At 40.8% G+C, this 18,807-nt stretch overlaps 1 protein-coding gene across 9 annotated transcripts in view; it reads right to left on the bottom strand.

Moving 5' to 3' along the window:
- Positions 1–18,807, bottom strand: part of kif16ba (kinesin family member 16Ba) — a 231,279-nt gene that overhangs the window by 141,910 nt on the left and 70,562 nt on the right. For all 9 annotated transcript variants that reach the window (XM_072265464.1, XM_072265466.1, XM_072265463.1 and 6 more), the window contains exons 13-15: positions 9,450–9,569; positions 8,564–8,615; positions 4,924–5,061 (exon numbers count right to left, since the gene is read on the bottom strand). In XM_072265464.1, coding sequence (XP_072121565.1) covers positions 4,924–5,061; positions 8,564–8,615; positions 9,450–9,569 — 310 coding nt within the window. The remainder of the gene's footprint in view (positions 1–4,923; positions 5,062–8,563; positions 8,616–9,449; positions 9,570–18,807) is intronic.

The following is an 18,807-nucleotide window of genomic DNA, read 5'->3' as shown; positions in this document are numbered from 1 at the left end:
ACTCAGAATTAACACCAACATGAACCAGTGGCTGCAACTGTGTAGTTTACTATGAAAAAGAACTAGCAATTAATCTCAAATCATTAAATAACTGAGATAGAAATTTAAAAATTTTGAATATGTCCAGGTATTTTAAAATTCTTGAAGTAACAGAAAGTATTTCAAAATACTTATACAACTTGCTTTCCACATCAGTATTAAAACAGGTCTAAAATACTACAATCTTTCTATCAAGGTGCATTCATTTAATTAACATCAAATACAGACTTTAAGTTCATCAGGTGTATTACAGCTATGCAATTGCTGAAATGAACTCCTATTGATTCTTACAAAAATGTTTCAAGAACTCAGCAAGACAAGTAGGATCTATGAAGGGAATAAACAGTCAATGTTTCGTGCCAAAATATCGACTGTTTATTCCTCTCCATAGATGCTGCCTGGCCTGCTGAATTCCACCAGCATTTTGTGTGTGTGGCTCTGTATTTCCAGCATCTGTTTCCCATCAATTCAATTAATACTCAATAGGTAGAGAGATACTGTATTACATTATTAATCCTATGAATAACATATTGCTCTTGGGTTTTGAAAAGACCCAAAAGGTTCCTAGGAGGTAAAAATAAACATTTAATCTAGTTTGAAGTACCTTCCAACTGTTACTACAATACTGAAATTAAACAAGCACCTGAAGTAAATTTTTGTGTTTGTATATAATAAAACTTCTGAGCAGGAACTTAAACAGCTATTTTTGCTCAATTATAGCCAATATAGTGCATATATCCTTTATAAGACATAGGAGCACAATTATGCCATTCATACATCAAGTCTGTTCTGCCATTCCATCATGGCTGATTTTTCATCCCGCTGAATCTCATTCTCCTATGTTCTTCCTGTAACCTTTGACGTCCTGACTACTCAAGACATAGCCATCTGTAGCAATGAATTTCACAGGTTCACTGCCCTCTGGTTAAAGAAATTCCTCCTCATCTCTGTTTTAAATGGACATCCAGCTATTCTAATACTGTGCCTTCTGGTCCTAGAATCCCCCACAATAGAAAACATCCTTTCCTCATCCACTCTATCTAGGCTGTTCAATATTCAATAGGTTTCAGTGAGAACCCTCTCATTCTTCTAATGCCAGCTAGTACAGGCCCAGAGTCATCAAACACTCCTCTTATGTTAACTTTTTTTATTCCAGGAATCATCTTTGTGATCCCCACATATTTTCTTAGATAAGGGACCCAAAACTGCTCACAATACTCCTAGTGCAGTCTGACCAATGCTTTATAAAGCATCAGATTTACATCTTTGCTCTTATATTCGAGTTGTCTCAAAATGAATCCTAACATTGCATTTACCAAATCAAGCTGCCGATTTACTGAATCAACCTGTAAGTTAATGTTTAGAGAATCCTGCATGAGGATTTTCAAGTCCCTTTGCACCTGGTATTTGAATTTTCTTTCCATTTAGAAAATTGTCTGCACCTTTCTTCCTTCTACCAAAGTGAATAACCATACACTGCCCTACACTATATTCCATCTGTCACTTCTTTCTGCATTCTCCCAATCTGTCCAAGTCCTTCTGAATACTCCCTGTTTCTTCAACACTACCTGCTGCTCCACCTACATTTATTTCGTCCGCAAACCCAGCCACGAAGCTATCAATTCCGTAACGCAAATCATTGATGTATAACATGAAAAGAAGTGGTTCCAGAACCGACCCCTACAGAACATTACTAATCACGGGCAGCCAACCAGAAAAGGCTCCCTTTATTTCCATTTTTTGCCTCCTGCCAGTCAGCCAATCTTCTGTCCATGATAGTATCTTTACTTTGGGCTCTTATTTTGTTAAGCAGCCTCATGTGCAGCAACTTGTGAAAGGACTTCTGAAATTCCAAGAAAACAACATCCACAGACTCCCCTTTGCCTATCCTTCCTGTTCTTTATTCAAATAATTCCAAAAGATTTGTTAGGCAAGATTTCCCCTGAAGGAAACTGTGTTGAGTTTAGCCTATTTTATCATGTGCCTCCAAGTACCACGAAACCTCATCCTTAATAATGCACTCCAACATCTTCTCAACCACTGAAGTCAGGCTAGCTGGCCTATAATTTCCTTTCTTCTGCCTCTCTCCCTTCTTGAAGAGTTAATTTTCCAGTCCTCCAGTACTATTCCAGAATCTAGTGATTCCGGAAAGATCATTACTAATGCCTTCACAAAGTCTTCCGCTACCTTTTTCAGAACTGCGGTGTGTAGACCATCTGGTCCAGGTGACATACCTTCCTTCAGACCTTCCAACTTCCCAAACACTTTCTCCTTAGTAACAGCAACTACTTCTGCTTCTGCCTGCCTTCTGACACTCTCAAACCCTTGGCATATTGCTAGAGTCTTCCACAGTGAAGACTAATAGAAGTTTGTCGGCCATTTATTTGCCCACCCACCACCCCCCGCCCCCCATTACTAACTCACCATTGTCAAATATCAGCAGTCTAATATCCACTCTCGCTTCTCTTTTATGGCTGAAAAGATGTTTGGTATCCTCTTTTAGATTATTGACTAGCTTACCTGCATGTTTTATCTTTTCTTTCGTTAGGGCTTTTTTAGTTGCATTTCCACTAATTTTTGCTATATTATATGCCTTCACTTTTCCTTTTAAGTTGTCTCTGACTTCCCTTGCCAGCCATGATTACCTCATCCTCCCATTAGAATAGTTAGTCACTCCTGGGATATGCCTATCCAGTGCATTGCGAATTGTCCCTAGAAACTGCAGCCATTGCTGTTCTGACATCATTCCTGCTTGTGTCCCCTTCCAATCAAGTTTGGCCAGCTCCACTCTCACGCCTCTGTAATTCCTTTTACTCCACTGTAATATTGATACATCTGAACTTATTTTCTCTCTCTCAAACTGCATGATGAATTCTATCATATTATGATCACTATCTCCTAAGGGTTCCTTTACCTTGTGCTCCCAACTCAAATCTGGTTCATTACACGTTCCAGAATTGCTTTATCCTAGTGGACTCAATCATAAGCGGCTCTAAAAAGTAATCTTGTAAGCAATCTACAAATTCCCCTTCTTGGGATCCAGCACCGATCTGACTTTCTCATCTAACTGCATATGGAAATTCCCCATCACTATCATAACATTGCCCTTCTTATATACCTTTTTTACCTCCTGTTGTAATTTGTATCCAACATCTTGGCTACTTTTCAGAGGCCTGTATATAACTCCCATCAGTGTCTTGTTTTACCCTTGCAATTTCAAAATTCTACCAATAATGATTCTACATCTTTTAAGAAATTGTTCCATTTTTTACCCAACAGAACAACCCCACATCTTCTGCCTGTCCTTTTGATACAATGTGTACTCTTGGATGTTAAGCTCCCAACTATGATTTTCATTCAGCCATGACTCAGTGATGCCCACAAATGTAGTATGTGTCATTTTCTAATTGTGCTACAAGATCATCTACCTTATTCCATATACTGCGTGCATTCAAGTATAATACCTTTAGTCCTATACCCATAACCCTTTCCGATTTTGCTACCATGTTAAACTTCAGCTCATCCCACTGACTGCAATTTTGCCCTATCATCTGCCTGTCCTTCCTCACAGTCTTACTACACACTGCATCTACTTGTATACCAACTTCCCCATTCTCAGCTCTATCACTCCAATTCCCATTCACCTGCCTAATTAGTTTAAACTTTCCCCAAAAGTTTTAGCAGACCTGCCTGCAAGGATATTGGTCTTCCTCAGGTTCAGGCATTTCGTACAGGTCATAATTTACTCAGATCTCAATGATCCAGAAATCTGAAACCCTGTCTCTGCACCAATTCCTCAGCCACACATTCATCTGCCATATCATCCCGTTCTTACCCTCACTGGCATGTGGCACAGGCAGCAATCCAGAGATTACTACCCTGGGGGTCCTGCTTTTCAGCTTTCTACCAACTCCTTATTCTCTCTCTTCAGGACGTCCTCCCTTTCCATACCCATGTTGTTGGTACCAATATGTACCAATATTCTAGGCTGCTCACTCTCCCCCAAGATTGCTGTGGACATGATCCGAGACATTCGTGACTTTGGCACCAGATAGGCAAAATACCATCCAGATTTCTTTTTCATGTTCACAGAATCCTATCTACTCTTCTAACTATGGAACCCTTATCATCACTGAACTCCTCTTCTAACTACCCCTCCCCCCAACACCGCCTGCCCTTCGGATCCACAGAGCCAGACTCAGTGCCAAAGACCTGGTCACTGCACCTTCTTGCTGATAAGTCGTCCCAATACCTCTCAACAGAATCCAAAGCGGTATATTATTATTAAAGAATGGCTACAGGTGTTCTCTGCATGGGCTGCCTATACCTTTTGCTTCACCTAAAGGTCACCCAAGTATCTGCCTTCAGCAACTTAGGGACGACTACCTCTCCTATTTGTTACGTTCTCATTCGCCCATATGAGCCGAAGGTCATCGAGTTGCAAATCCAGTTCCTTTACACAGTCTCTGAGGAGCTGCAGCTCAATGCATTTCTTGCAGGTGTAGTTATCAGAGGGGACTCCCGGAGTTCCCACATCTTACACAAGGAAAACACAACTAACTCTGGACTCATTATCAGCAAACTAGCTACGTACTGACAGACAAGGAAAGAAAATTGCAAGAAACTTACTTAGAACTTCCACCCGTGCTTACCCAAGCCTGTTCAATCAAAGTCCCTCACTCTAATACTGGCCCACTCCAACAATGGAGCTCCGCTTACACCTCCCTTCTTTTTATTGGTTCAAATAAAACTCACTGCCAAATGAGACATTCTTTTCAAATAGCTCCTGCCTTGCAACGATGTCTCTCTCTTTCACACACTACTTCAAATTATGTATAGGCCTGATATAGTTATTAAGTAAACATTTCTCCTGAATTCACTTACCTTGGTTTAATTGAGTAGGCTCATTAATAGGATTTCCATTGACTGAACACTGTGCACCATTCAGTGGTATTACAGTTACTCTGTTATTCAGATTTTCAAAGATGCAGTGTTCACTTTCTAGATCAAGGCCATGGAGCACTGCAAGAAAATTGGTAAATGCAAATATCAGCAAACGTGTCAATAACATTTGCTTTTTCCACTTGTAGTTCAGGTCACTCTGACACTAAATAGCTCTGAACATATAGTTAACCAAAGATATGTGATGAAATCTGAACACCATTTTGAAATGTTTCCAAATTTTAGTATGACCTTTGATAAAATGGCCATAAATGAATCAGATTTAGGAAAGCAGATTATTGAATGGACAATTTCAGAATGTGAAATACTGCTGCATTATAGGAGCAAATCTTCCTCAAGATCTTTGGGAAACAATAAATATGCAATTAAGCTTCAAAATGTGCAAAATACAAATGTGAAATATAAGTTTGTATTTATGTAGCAATTTTATTAAGCCTAATTGCCTCCAAGTTTTTCTTAAATGGGGAAGTAATCAGTAAACAAGTTAAGAAAATGACAAGTAAGGCTTGTCTTCTTGTTATTCATTTTCAAGATATATACATCACTGACCAGACTTTCACTGCCCATCTCTAAATGCTTTTAAGAGGTGGTAAGATTCCTTCTGGAGTTATTTCAATCTTGCTTAAGGTACTCCCACAGAATTTAGACCAAATGGAAGATTAGAGGTCAGCAATAAAAGTTATGTAGGCTTGAGACCTGGTTAGGAATTTAGGTGATTGTGTTCCCATGCTCTGCTGAATTTGCTCACTGTAGAAAAGGGTTATGGGTTTGTTGTTGGAGTTGCCATGGTGAGCAACAGCAGCAATATTTTGCGCGTTTTGCAATAGTGGTGGAAAACAAACGCATAGGGTGGAGGACACGGTGCTTCAAAGCAAAATACTTTCACCTGAAGTTAACTTTCTTGTGTATTTCTTGTAAAAGAAGGGTTATAGGTAATCCAATCTCTAACCTTTTGCCAGATTTTAAAGGGTGTCTTAAAACAGGCACAGTGAACAGAAAATGCATACATGTATAAAGAGTAATTGCTAGAAGCTTCAGGACAACTAACAGCAGGAAAATGATAAGAACAAGAACAAAAATTAATGAATGGGGGGAGGGGAATGAAGCCCCAAAGAGGAATATAGTGAGGTATAAGGCTGAAGAACTTTTAGTGGATTTAATGCCAGTTCAGGCAGCAAAAACAAAGTGCTAGAAGTGCAGAAACTATTGAAGGACAAATGGTTTTCATAAACTGAGGTGCACTAAGGAAAACTGACAAATGTACGGAAAGAATCTTCAGCCGTAGATGAGTTGAGACAGGTAGATGTGGAAGTGGCCAACTGTTATTGACTTGGGGAAAAAACTCTATGATGGAGAAGATGGAGGTAGTTCAAAAGAAACCATAAAATTGTTTGATATAGCCAATGGATTGATGAGGGAAAATAACAAAGTTAAGGGTACATACAAAAGATAATACTTTCAGTCTTCTTAAAGACATGGTTCTTCAAACAAGACAGTATATGCAGTTAGACACCACAAGGGCACAGGTGAGTATATTGCAGTGGAGAGGTACAGCTGGATTTCAAGTTAGTTTAAATAAAAGTCATATATACACATTGGGCTGCAACATCTAAATAAAATAAACATTAAAAATAGTGTGTTTGATTGAGTTTTTTTTGGAGAGTGGGCCGAGGATTGATGAGGGCAGGGCAGTAGACATTGTCCAGGTGGACTTTAGCAAAGCCTTTGACGAGGTCCCATATGGTTGATTGATCTGGAAGATTAGATGTCATAGGATTCAGGGTAAGCTAGATACAAAATTAAACTTGGTACGAAATTTGATCAGTGGTAAGAATCAGAGGATGATATGAATTGTTGTTTATCGGATTGGACTCCTACAACCAAAAGTGTGCCATAGAGACTGGAAACAACAGGAATTCTGCAGATGCTGGAAATTCAAGCAACACACATCAAAGTTGCTGGTGAACGCAGCAGGCCAGGCAGCATCTCTAGGAAGAGGTGCAGTCGACGTTTCAGGCCGAGACCCTTCGTGGACCCTTTGAAGGGTCTCGGCCTGAAACGTCGACTGCACCTCTTCCTAGAGATGCTGCCTGGCCTGCTGCGTTCACCAGCAACTTTGATGTGTGTTGCTTCCATAGAGACTAGTGCTGGTTCCACTACTGTTTGTTATCTATATTAATTATTTGGATGAAATGTAGTTGGTGTAATTGGTAAGCTTATGGATGATATCAAAATTGGTATTATAATGGACAGTGAAGATTATCCGATATTGCAACAGGATTCAGATCAACTGGGAAAATGGACCAAGGAATGGCAGATGGAATTTAACTCAGAAAAAGTCTGAGGTGATGCATTTTGGGAAGTTAGACAAGGGCAGGACTTACACAGTAAATAGCAGGATAACAAAGAGCGTTGTAGGACAAAGAGACTTGTGGTACAAGTACTTAAATCCCTGAAAGTGGAGACATTGATAGGCAAGGTGGTGAAGGCATATTGTATCCTTGCCTGCATTGATGAGGGCATTGGTTACAAAAGTTGAGACAAATATTTCAATTGCATAAGACATCGGTGAGACAAAACTTGAGAGTATTGTCTGCAATTTTGGTCACCTAGCTGTAGGAAGGATGTCATTAGGTTAGAAATGGTGCAGAAAAAAATTCCAAGGATGTTACCAGAATGGAGGACTGAGGAGAGACTGGGGCTTTTTTCCCCCCATGGAGCATAGAAAGCTGAAGGATGCCCTTACACAGGTATGTAAAACCATGACAGGCATAGATAAGGTGAATGGGCAGAGTGTCCTTCCCAGGGTAAGGGAGTCAAAGATTGAAGGATATAGACTTAAGGTGAGAGGAGAAATACTCAAAGGGGCAATTTTTCCACACAGAATGAGCTTCCAAAGGATGTGGTAGAGATGGATACAATCATAATGTTTAAGGGATTTTAGACAGGTACACGGTTAAGAAAAGGTTTAAAGGATCATGGGCCAAATAAAGGCAAACAGATCAGGAAGGCAACTTGTCAATATGGATGAGTAGGGCCAAAGGGCCTATTTCCATTTTGCATGTATAACCAATTAGCACTATGACTGTAAGACGGCCACGTAAGAAAATTAAGGCAAAGCAGTTAAGTTTGTTTGAGGAAACATGGAGGAGATGAAGTTAAGAGTAAGGAGATCCAGAAAAAGAATTCCAGACCTTAGATGTTTACCTCAGGGGCACACATGAAATCAAGCTTAGCAGCAATTAGACACAACCTCATCATTGCAAGCAAAAGGAATGAAATGGATGGCTAACGAATGTAATTTGTAATGGGGATCTATTTTCTCGGATTTATTGGAAGGAAATTTCTGGTCATCAAGTATCAGGGGACAGCTGAGATACTAGATTTTAATTGAAGTAGATAAAGAACTTCTTGTATTTCATAGATTATGTTCCTGAGAAGTAGCATGTAGGTTTGTCACTGAGAATATAACAATGAACAAGAGTAGGTAGCCACAGATGAAATCTCAGGTATCTCTGGAAACGTTGGAATGCAAGGCATTAAGAGGAATAGATCAACTAACCAATATCTTGCTCAGTAGCAGCATCTTCTCGCCCAACATATGTCTTGCCCTCCTGTTGGGGAAAATCATGTTTGTTTATCAGGTGGAAGCAAAATGAAAGGACAATTACCGCTAAACCAATAAAATCAAAATAAATAACAACAGACTCTCATTCCAAATGATTTGGAGTTAATAATATTCATAATAAGGAATATACAAACGTAAATTCAGTTTACATCATCTACCATATTTACAATAAACAGCTATTTTTTGATTCTCATTTAAGCTGAAATACTACTTTAAATGACTAGTTAAGTCACAGTTATAGTAAATACGTTAAAGCATTTTAAACAGAAATGTGTGCTATCAATGATTTAAAAATAAAATCTGGAACATTACAATTGAAAGAAACATGATTTTTTTTATGGACAATGAAGTAAATACTGTCCAATACATGAAAACTGTGTCTGGATTTCAAATCAATAAATACTGAAGTTTGTACATTTTGCCATTTGTTGATGAGTTCTCACAAAATATTGGAAGAAATCTGAGACTCTACACTGATGAAGGGTTTGGCCTGAAACTTCAAGCGTACATTTTCTTCCATAGATGCTGCCTGACATGCTGAGTTTCTCCAGTACTCTGTGTGTTTTGATCTAGGTTTCCAGCATCTGCAGAATTTCTTGTGTTGTAGTTGATGAATCCTTACAACTTTTCTGTGTGAATCTACTTTCTTGACTAAATCTCAGTTTTTTGAAGAAGTTATTGATACGAACCTCATCAGATCTTAATTTACAATATATTACAGCAAAGGAAAGAGGTTTAAAATTTTCTATAATAAAATCTGTATTGAATTCTTCAGGTACAATCAATATAATATTTTCTAGGTTGTAACAGTCAAATTCACCTTGAGATGGTACAAAATAATTCCTGTACTAAGCAAGTCATCATCAATGCCAATCAAATGAGGTAATTCAGAATCCAAAACTACACCGATTCCTTCTTTTCGAAGAGCTAAGGTTTCTTCCTAAAACAAGAACAGATTTTTGACAATTATTACCTTTAAAACAATTAACATATTTGTTACAAATAGTAGAACACTGCAACACAAATAAATAACTGGAATAGAGAACTGGGACTTTGTGATCATTTTAATGGATTGGAGAGCAGCCTTGATCATCTGCTTCATTTTCAACTACTATCCTCATAACCCCCAATTCCCTTAACATTCAGGTTTTTGCAAAAGAACACAATGACTAGGCCTCCAGAACACAGAATTCCAAAAGGGTCACCACCATGAATGAAGAAAATTGATCTCATCTATTCTGAAGCTACCCATTCTTCATTCAGAAACTCTGCCCACTTGTATAGACTCTTCATTCAGGAGCAACTACTCTGGTTCCAAATAGGATATGTTGTAAAAAAGAATTTCACAGCTGAGAAGCTGCATTTGTATTAAATCTAATTATCAGCAAAGTATTTTTGGAACTGTGGCTCAAATTTCACATTCATAAAATATCAATGTGTTGGAAGTTAACTGACAAATGATATAGGAATTGGACTGAAAATTGAATTTGAGGCACAGTATCAGCCAAAACGTTACTAAATGGTCAATGTAGCCCAATTCTGTTTTTTTTCTTATTGTTATTAGTGCAACAGCAGAGATGCTTCAGATAAAATATGAAGATGACTTTGTACACCATCATTAAAAAAGTGGCCTAAACATCAAGAAAAATGCTTGCAAAATTTCAGCAAGTACAGTTTGATCAGTTCAATGAATATTCATGTTCAGTATTTAATATTTAAGTAATATTTGAGCAAATATACACACACACACTCACACACACAGTGCCTATACGAAGTACTCATTCCCCTTGGAAGTTTTCATGTTTTATTGTTTTACAACATTGAATTACAGTAGATTTAATTCTCTTTTTTTTGACACTGATCAACAGAAAAGAACTCTTTCATGTCAAAGTGAAAACAGATTTCTCTATATATTGTAGGTTAATTAAGCATTCTTATTTATTCATTCATTGAGAGTTGTATACATAAATACTTGAATTGCAAACACCAAGACACTACCAAGTGACATGTGTGCGTCTCACCCAAAGTTAGACTCACATTTCAGACTCCCCTGTCTTCCTCTGAATTGGTTTGATATTTTGAAGTTACAAAGCTTAACTTTTGAAGTGGCAATGAAGTATTTCTAAAATACCTATTGAAGCACAATGAGACATTCAAGCTAAAAAAAAGTGAGGAAACAGCGAGTAAAAAACAGCCCAGCATGCACAGAGACTGTTGAGTTAAAAATAAAAGTCAGAAAACGGAAGAATTCACAGGTTCATAAGGAATGAGTACCGGGCGATAAAATAGCGTTTTTTTTTAAAAAGTGCTATACTGGCTGGCTACATCGTTTGATACCACTAGAGATAACTGAGCAAATTGAACAGCACGTTGAAGCAAATGAAATTGCCAAGAGAAATGAGCACCAATATTGTTTACTGCATCGGATATAAAGGGATGCAGTTTGCTTTGAAGTTTAACTGCTCCAACCAAACAAACTGAAATGAGCTTTGTTGATATTATGAAAGTAATGCAAAACATTTAGAACCAAAACCATTATTAATTGCAGAATGCTTTATTAATAAGCGGAATCAAAAGGAAAGGGGAGTCAATTTCAGTGGACAAGGCTGAATTAAAGAGATGGTCTGAACACTGACAGTTCGGTAATGGACTTGATGGACTGAGAGATTGCTTAATTTGTGGAATCTTACAAGTAAGCATTCAAAAACTGCTCCTAACTGAAGCATAGCACAGATTTAAAGAGCAGTTGAAATGACTGTTTGAAAGGAAACTGCAGCCCGAGATGCAAATTATTGTGGTCAGGAATGAAAGTAAGCGTGAACAAAATTGCAACGCCTAAACAGAAACTGGCCTGGCCAAACAAATTGTGTTATTGTTGCAGGGGCTCAATACACTGGATCAGTGCAGATTTAAAGGCGAAATTTGCAGAAAATGCAACAAAGTAGGACACATACAGAGTATGTCAGATGAACAAATACAAATGGACCGCACAGGGAGGAGGAAAAGATAAAAAGTTTAAGTTGCAGTTTCAAAAAGAGCACGAATCCGCATGCTGTTGATGAAAAATCTGATAATGATGAGAGTGAGACAGGATTGACTAGCCTTGAGATTTACAATGTGTATACTAGCAACAGACAAACAATATGGCTTACTCCAGAAGTGAATGGCAAATTAATTCATACGGAATTGGACACTGGTTCGGCTGTTTCAGTCATTCCACAAAATGAAATGAACTGTTTTTGAACTGAAGCGTGCAGATATCCAATTAAGAACTATTACTGAAGAAGGTTCATTCTTGTGTGAAATATAACAACAAACCACATTGAGCTTGTATGTGATAAAACAGGAGGACCAGCATTGTAGGGCCGTAATTGGCTAAGAATACTACAACTTGATTAGAGATCCATCCACCATTTGCATGCCACATCCCCTGCAACAGAGTAAACTGAAAGTAAATTAAGAAAGGCAATGGATGATGCCACAACTGCATCCATGCTGCAAACCATGAACTGTTGCCCAACAGAAGACAAACTGGTGTTGGTGCCAACCTCTGTGCCTCTGGTTGGAAAGCATATTGGACCAAGGAAGGACCATGCTGCTCAGAGGAATCACGAACACAATAAAAGCAGTATTTGTAGACAACATACCTGAGAAAGCTTCTGATATGTTAATCAGGCAGTTACTTGCAAAATGTGGCTTGATTTTAAGCTGAAAGACCATTCAAGGAGCTTCAGGAAAGTTTCAAGCTTTCAGCTTATGTGAGTATAAAGAACCAGAATCCACTCTGTGTGTATTAAGGTTATTGCATGAACTTCAAGTGGGAAATAAAAATCTGCTTCTAAAAGTAGATTGAAAGACAAAAGCCCAGCTGGATGAATAGAAGATCAAAAAGAAAGAAATAAATGGAGATATGAAAACAGAGATTCATCCAATGACGTTGTGGATGTGGGAACCAAGAGGAGAGGTCAGTTCGTAAAGGGAGCATTAGAAGGATTAACAAGAGAATACTTCAGAGAACTAAATGCACTTTCCCAAGATCAAGATGCAACCCCAAAAAAATGAAAAAGGAAGAAGTGTCCAGAGTTGTCAGAACCACTTCTCAGTCTCAGAATCAACTCCTGCAATCAGCATGGATGAGACCTTAGAACCTCAGATTGTTTTCACAGCCACGTATCACCTGCCAAGCAGACTGAACTGCCTGCAGGAAAGATGCTATGCTACAAGAGTAAGAAAGCCTCCACAGCAAGTAAATCTTAAGGCCTAGATGGGACAATTTAAAAAATAACTGTGTTGTGGATGTCTGTATATATTACTGTATTATATAGTATACGTGTATTCTGCCGTGGGGATGGGTGAGTCCTGGGCTGGATGTCCTGCTCATTTAAGGAAGGTTACTCATCTTCCATAGCCTCTCCTTTCCAGGTGTACCGATTGCCACAGGACCACTGTTTGGCTTGGCATGCAGGAGGTCACGAGCATATGGCCTCTCCTACAGTACTGTATCCATAGCAACCCCTTCATGTGGCGTCCCTTTTCTTATTGAGTTTGCCCTGTCATGGCACAACTGAGTATCCTGCGGTATACCGAGGAGGGCAGGCAGGGCTCATTAACCTTGGGTGGCAGTGGCCGAGGAGGGGAACAACTCCGATTCCAAACCCGGGTAGTTGGACTCGTTAGCCTTGCCCGGCAGTCTGTCTAGAAGGATTGCGGTCGCCACAGTCGTTGCAACATCCACCGGCCTAGAGTGTGGAATCAGTCCACATGGACCAATCCTTACTATAAACTTGTGCAATGCAGGTGGGAAGAAAAGTCCTGCAGCAATGGAGAAATTTTTCCCTCCTGAGCTTCGCAAGCAAAGAACTAGCCATCATATCATGTCATATAGTTGTGATGCATTCTCTATTGAGTTGGAGTTTATAGCAAAACAGGGAGGAGTATTGTATATTTAATATGTAAGTAACATTTCAGTAATCTTGCATATATATTGGTTGATTAAGCATGCTTGTTTAAATAATTCATTACAAGTTATATGTATAAATATGTGAATTGCATATGTCATGACGCTACCACTTGATTCATGCGTGTTTTGCTTGAAGTAAACTCGAAGTTAGACTCACATCTTGGACCCCCCCCTTGTCTTCCTTTGAATGAGTTCAATGCTTTGGTGTTACAAAACACAACAATTCACCTGGTATCATTCTGTAATCTACAGGATACATATAGCCATAATTACTCACCTCTGCCATAACAGTGTCAACAGTCCTCTTGTCCTTACCTACCACTTTATCATCCTCCACAATTCCAAAGAGATCCTACACTAAACACAACTTCATCTCCCCATTCTGCAAGGTTCGTTCCCTCTGCAATTCCCTTGTCCATTTGTCCCTCCCCACCATTCTCCCTCCTGGCACTTACCCCTGCAAGTGGCCTAACTACCATACACCTCCATCCTTACCCACATTCAGGGCCCCAAAGTCCTTCCAAGTGAGTCAACACTTCATCTGTGAATCAGCTGGGATCATTTATTAATTAGATTTAGATTAGATTCAACTTTATTGTCATTGGGCCAAGTACTGATACAAAGTCAATGAAATGCAGTTTGCATCTGACCAGAAATGCAAAGAATAGTCTTATTTAAAGCAGCTCCCCGCCCCCATTTTGGCCACTCTGACCACATATCTGTCATGCTAACACCAGCATATAAACCACTGCTTAAATGTGTGAGAGCAGAGAAAAGAGAAATAAGGGTCTGGCCAAAAGGAGCAGCCTCAGCACTATAAGACTGTTTTTTGCACACGGACATATTCAAAACAGCAGCCTCCTATGATGACCATACAGACATTGAGGAGTATGCGGAGGCAATAATGAGCTACATAGCCAAATGCACGGAGGATGTCACTGTGATGAAAACCTTCACCGCACATGGTTATAAAAAGCCATGGATGACAACAGAGGTGCGTTCACTACTGAAGGCCCGTGACACAGCCTACAGATCAGGAGACAGGAGTGCGCTTCGCTCAGCCAGGTCTGCACTTTCACTAGGGATCAGGAAAGCAAAAAGGGCCTACGCAGGCAAAATACATGCACACTTCTGTGACACAGGTGACACCAGATGGATGTGGCAGGGAATTAAAGTTCTGACAGACTACAAGATCAGGCAGAAAACTAATGACAGCGACGCCTCTCTACCAGACAGGCCTAACAATTTCTTTGCCCGCTTCGAAGCATCGAACACTACAGCAAGGGGGAGAGCCAGTCCCTTTTTACCATCTGACCAGCCAGCTCCAATCAATGATCCAGAGCAAACACGGAGGACCCTTGCCAGGGTCAACCCACGAAAAGCGGGAGGTCCCGACAACATCCCTGGATGTGTGCTCAAGGACTGTGCTGATGTATTAGCAGATGTCCTGATAGACATTTTCAACATCTCCCTTAGTCAAGCTTTTGTCCCCAGATGCTTCAAAACCTCCACAATCATCCCTGTAGTAAAGAAATCAGTTGTAGCCTCTCTGAATGATTACCCTCCCGTTGCCCTGACCCCCATAGTGATGAAATGTTTTGAACGGCTTGTCAAGCCTCATATCACAGCCAACCTCCCCCATCACTGGATCCTCTACAGTTTGCTTATCATCCAAATCACTCTACCGAGGACGCAATATCCACCACACTGCACACAGTTCTCTCTCACTGGGACAACAAAGGCACTTATACCAGAATCCTGTACATTGATTTCAGTTCAGCATTCAATACCACCATCCTGCAGAGACTAGTGGAGAAACTGTCACTGCTTGGCCTTAGCACTGCTACGTGTCGCTGGATTCTGGATTTCTTGACAGAGAGACCACAGTCAGTCCATGTTGGCAGGAACATCTCTGACTCCATCACACTGAGCACTGGATCCCCACAAGGCTGTGTGCTTAGCCCATTGCTGTTTACACTGCTAACACATGACTGTGCAGCCAGATTCAAGGAGAACCTGATCATTAAATTTGCAGATGCTACCACAGTGGTGGGGCTCATCAGCAAAAATGATGAAACTATGTACAGGGAGGAGGTCAAACACCTAGAGAGCTGGTGCAGTGACAACAACTCGATGCTTAATGTCACCAAAACCAAGGAGATGATCGTTGGTTTCAGACTGTCTCAGCCTGAGCACACACCCCTCAGCATTAGTGGCTCCACAGTGGAGAGAGTGGAAAACATCAAGTTCCTTGGGGTGCAGATCTCGGACAATCTCACTTGGTCCAGGAACACCACTGGGATTGTGAAACGGGCCCAGCAGAGATTGCACTTTCTGAGGAAGCTTAAACAAGCATCACTCCCCACTAACATCTTAACTACATTCTACAGAGGCGTGGTTGAGAGTGTGCTGACCTTTTGCATCACAACCTGGTACTCCAGCTGCAGTGCTGTCGACAAAAAAGCCTTGCAGAGGGTGGTTAGGGGAGCAAAGAAGGTTATTGGGGTCTCCCTACCTTCTGTCCAAGACCTCTTTCAGAGTCGATGCCTCCAGAAGACATGATACATCATTGAAGACCCCTCACACCCTCTCCATGAACTATTTGTTCTTCTGCCATCAGGCAAACATTACAGGAGCATCAAAACTAAAACCGCAAGGCTACTAAACAGCTTCCTCCCACAAGCAGTCAGACTGCTAAATAGCTGCTCCACCTGACTCTGCTTTGGACACTTTTAACTTGCACTGGACACTTATAACTGATTTTAACTGACATGTGGTTGTTGTGTTTTACTATTTATTGTTATGTTTATTATTTAGTGTTGTGTTTGTTATGTTATGATTGCACTGCCTCTAAGAAACACTGTTTCATTCTGCCCTGCAGAGCTGATGTATGGTTAGAATGACAATTAAGTTTTTTGAATCTTGAATCTTGAATCCTGACATAGGTGTTTGTATTGTCCAGGTGCTCCAAAGTCGTGTGAAGAGCCATTCTTGCTCTGTTACTGGAATTCAGCACTTGGGTTCAAATTTGGACCTGATCTATGATAAGGACTGATCTACGAATGGTCCTAGTGAGTAGATCATTGGCAGACACTTGATTACACTGCTAATGACAGTTAACATTGTCTTTTTGACAATTGAGAGTAGTCAGATTGTTAGTATGCTGGAGATTTCTCCTGGTTTTGTGAATGGGGGACACATTGATAATTTTCACATTGTCAAGTAAGATGGCAGCATTGTAATTACACTGGAGTAATTTGGCTAAAAGCTCAATTATTCGCATGCCTTACTATATTCAGTGCTTTTGGCAGCTTCTTGAAATCAGATGGAATGAATAAAATTAGTTGAGATTGGCTTGTGTTGGTGCGGATCTCAGGAATAAGGCAACATGGATCATATATTTGATACTTCGGTCTGAAATGGTTGCAAATGCCTCAGCCTTTTCTTTTGCATACATATGCTGAACCCCACCATTGTTGAGGGTGGAGATGACATGGGAGCATCCTTTTACTGTTAGTACTTAATTGTTCATGACGTGATGTGGTGGGACTGCAGAACTTTGATCTGATCCATTGGTTGCAAGATTGCTTAACTTGATCTCATGCATGCTGGTTTTGTTGTTTAGCACACAAGTTGGCATATATTGCTGCTTCACTAGGCCAAAATCTCATGATATTGTGGTATGGCTGGGGCTACTCCTGGTCATCCTTTCTGCATTTCTCAATCCTCCATCCCTGGCTTGATGGTAATGATTAAATATGGAATATGTCTAGTCATAGCTTACTTAAAAAAGCTGCCCATTTTGAACATAACAAACTTTTCTTAATGTGTTGTTATTTCAGTATCAGTAACCTGAAATTGTAAAATATTCATGCAACACACATCAAAGTTGCTGGTGAACGCAGCAGGCCAGGCAGCATCTCTAGGAAGAGGTGCAGTCGACGTTTCAGGCCAAGACCCTTCGTCAGGACTAACTGAAGGAAGAGTGAGTACGGGATTTGAAAGTTGGAGGGGGAGGGGGAGATCCAAAATGATAGGAGAAGACAGGAGGGGGAGGGATAGAGCCAAGAGCTGGACAGGTGATAGGCAAAAGGGGATACGAGAGGATCATGGGACAGGAGGTCCGGGAAGAAAGACGGGGGGGGGGGGACCCAGAGGATGGGCAAGAGGTATATTCAGAAGGACAGAGGGAGAAAAAGGAGCGTGAGAGAAAGAATGTGTGCATAAAAATAAGTAACAGATGGGGTACGAGGGGGAGGTGGGGCATCAGCGGAAGTTAGAGAAGTCGATGTTCATGCCATCAGGTTGGAGGCTACCCAGACGGAATATAAGGTGTTGTTCCTCCAACCTGAGTGTGGCTTCATCTTTACAGTAGAGGAGGGCGTGGATAGACATGTCAGAATGGGAATGGGATGTGGAATTAAAATGTGTGGCCACTGGGAGATCCTGCTTTCTCTGGCGGACAGAGCGTAGATGTTCAGCAAAGCGGTCTCCCAGTCTGCGTCGGGTCTCGCCAATATATAAAAGGCCACATCGGGAGCACCGGACGCAGTATATCACCCCAGTCGACTCACAGGTGAAGTGTTGCCTCACCTGGAAGGACTGTTTGGGGCCCTGAATGGTGGTAAGGGAGGAAGTGTAAGGGCATGTGTAGCACTTGTTCCGCTTACACGGATAAGTGCCAGGAGGGAGATCAGTGGGTAGGGATGGGGGGGACGAATGGACAAGGGAATTGCGTAGGGAGCGATCCCTGTGGAATGCAGAGAGATGGGGGGAGGGAAAGATGTGCTTAGTGGTGGGATCCCGTTGGAGGTGGCGGAAGTTACGGAGAATAATATGTTGGACCCGGAGGCTGGTGGGGTGGTAGGTGAGGACCAGGGGAACCCTATTCCTAGTGGGGTGGCGAGAGGATGGAGTGAGAGCAGATGTACGTGAAATGGGGAAGATGCGTTTAAGAGCAGAGTTGATAGTGGAGGAAGGGAAGCCCTTTTCTTTAAAAAAGGAAGACATCTCCCTCGTCCTAGAATGAAAAGCCTCATCCTGAGAGCAGATGCGGCGGAGATGGAGGAATTGCGAGAAGGGGATGGCGTTTTTGCAAGAGACAGGGTGAGAAGAGGAATAGTCCAGATAGCTGTGAGAGTCAGTAGGCTTATAGTAGACATCAGTGGATAAGCTGTCTCCAGAGACAGAGACAGAAAGATCTAGAAAGGGGAAGGAG

The sequence above is a fragment of the Mobula birostris genome, chromosome 8, assembly GCF_030028105.1.
Source record: "Mobula birostris isolate sMobBir1 chromosome 8, sMobBir1.hap1, whole genome shotgun sequence".
NCBI lineage: Eukaryota > Metazoa > Chordata > Chondrichthyes > Myliobatiformes > Myliobatidae > Mobula > Mobula birostris.
Note: the sequence above shows the minus strand (reverse complement) of the source record. Positions and strands in the feature narration are given on the sequence as shown.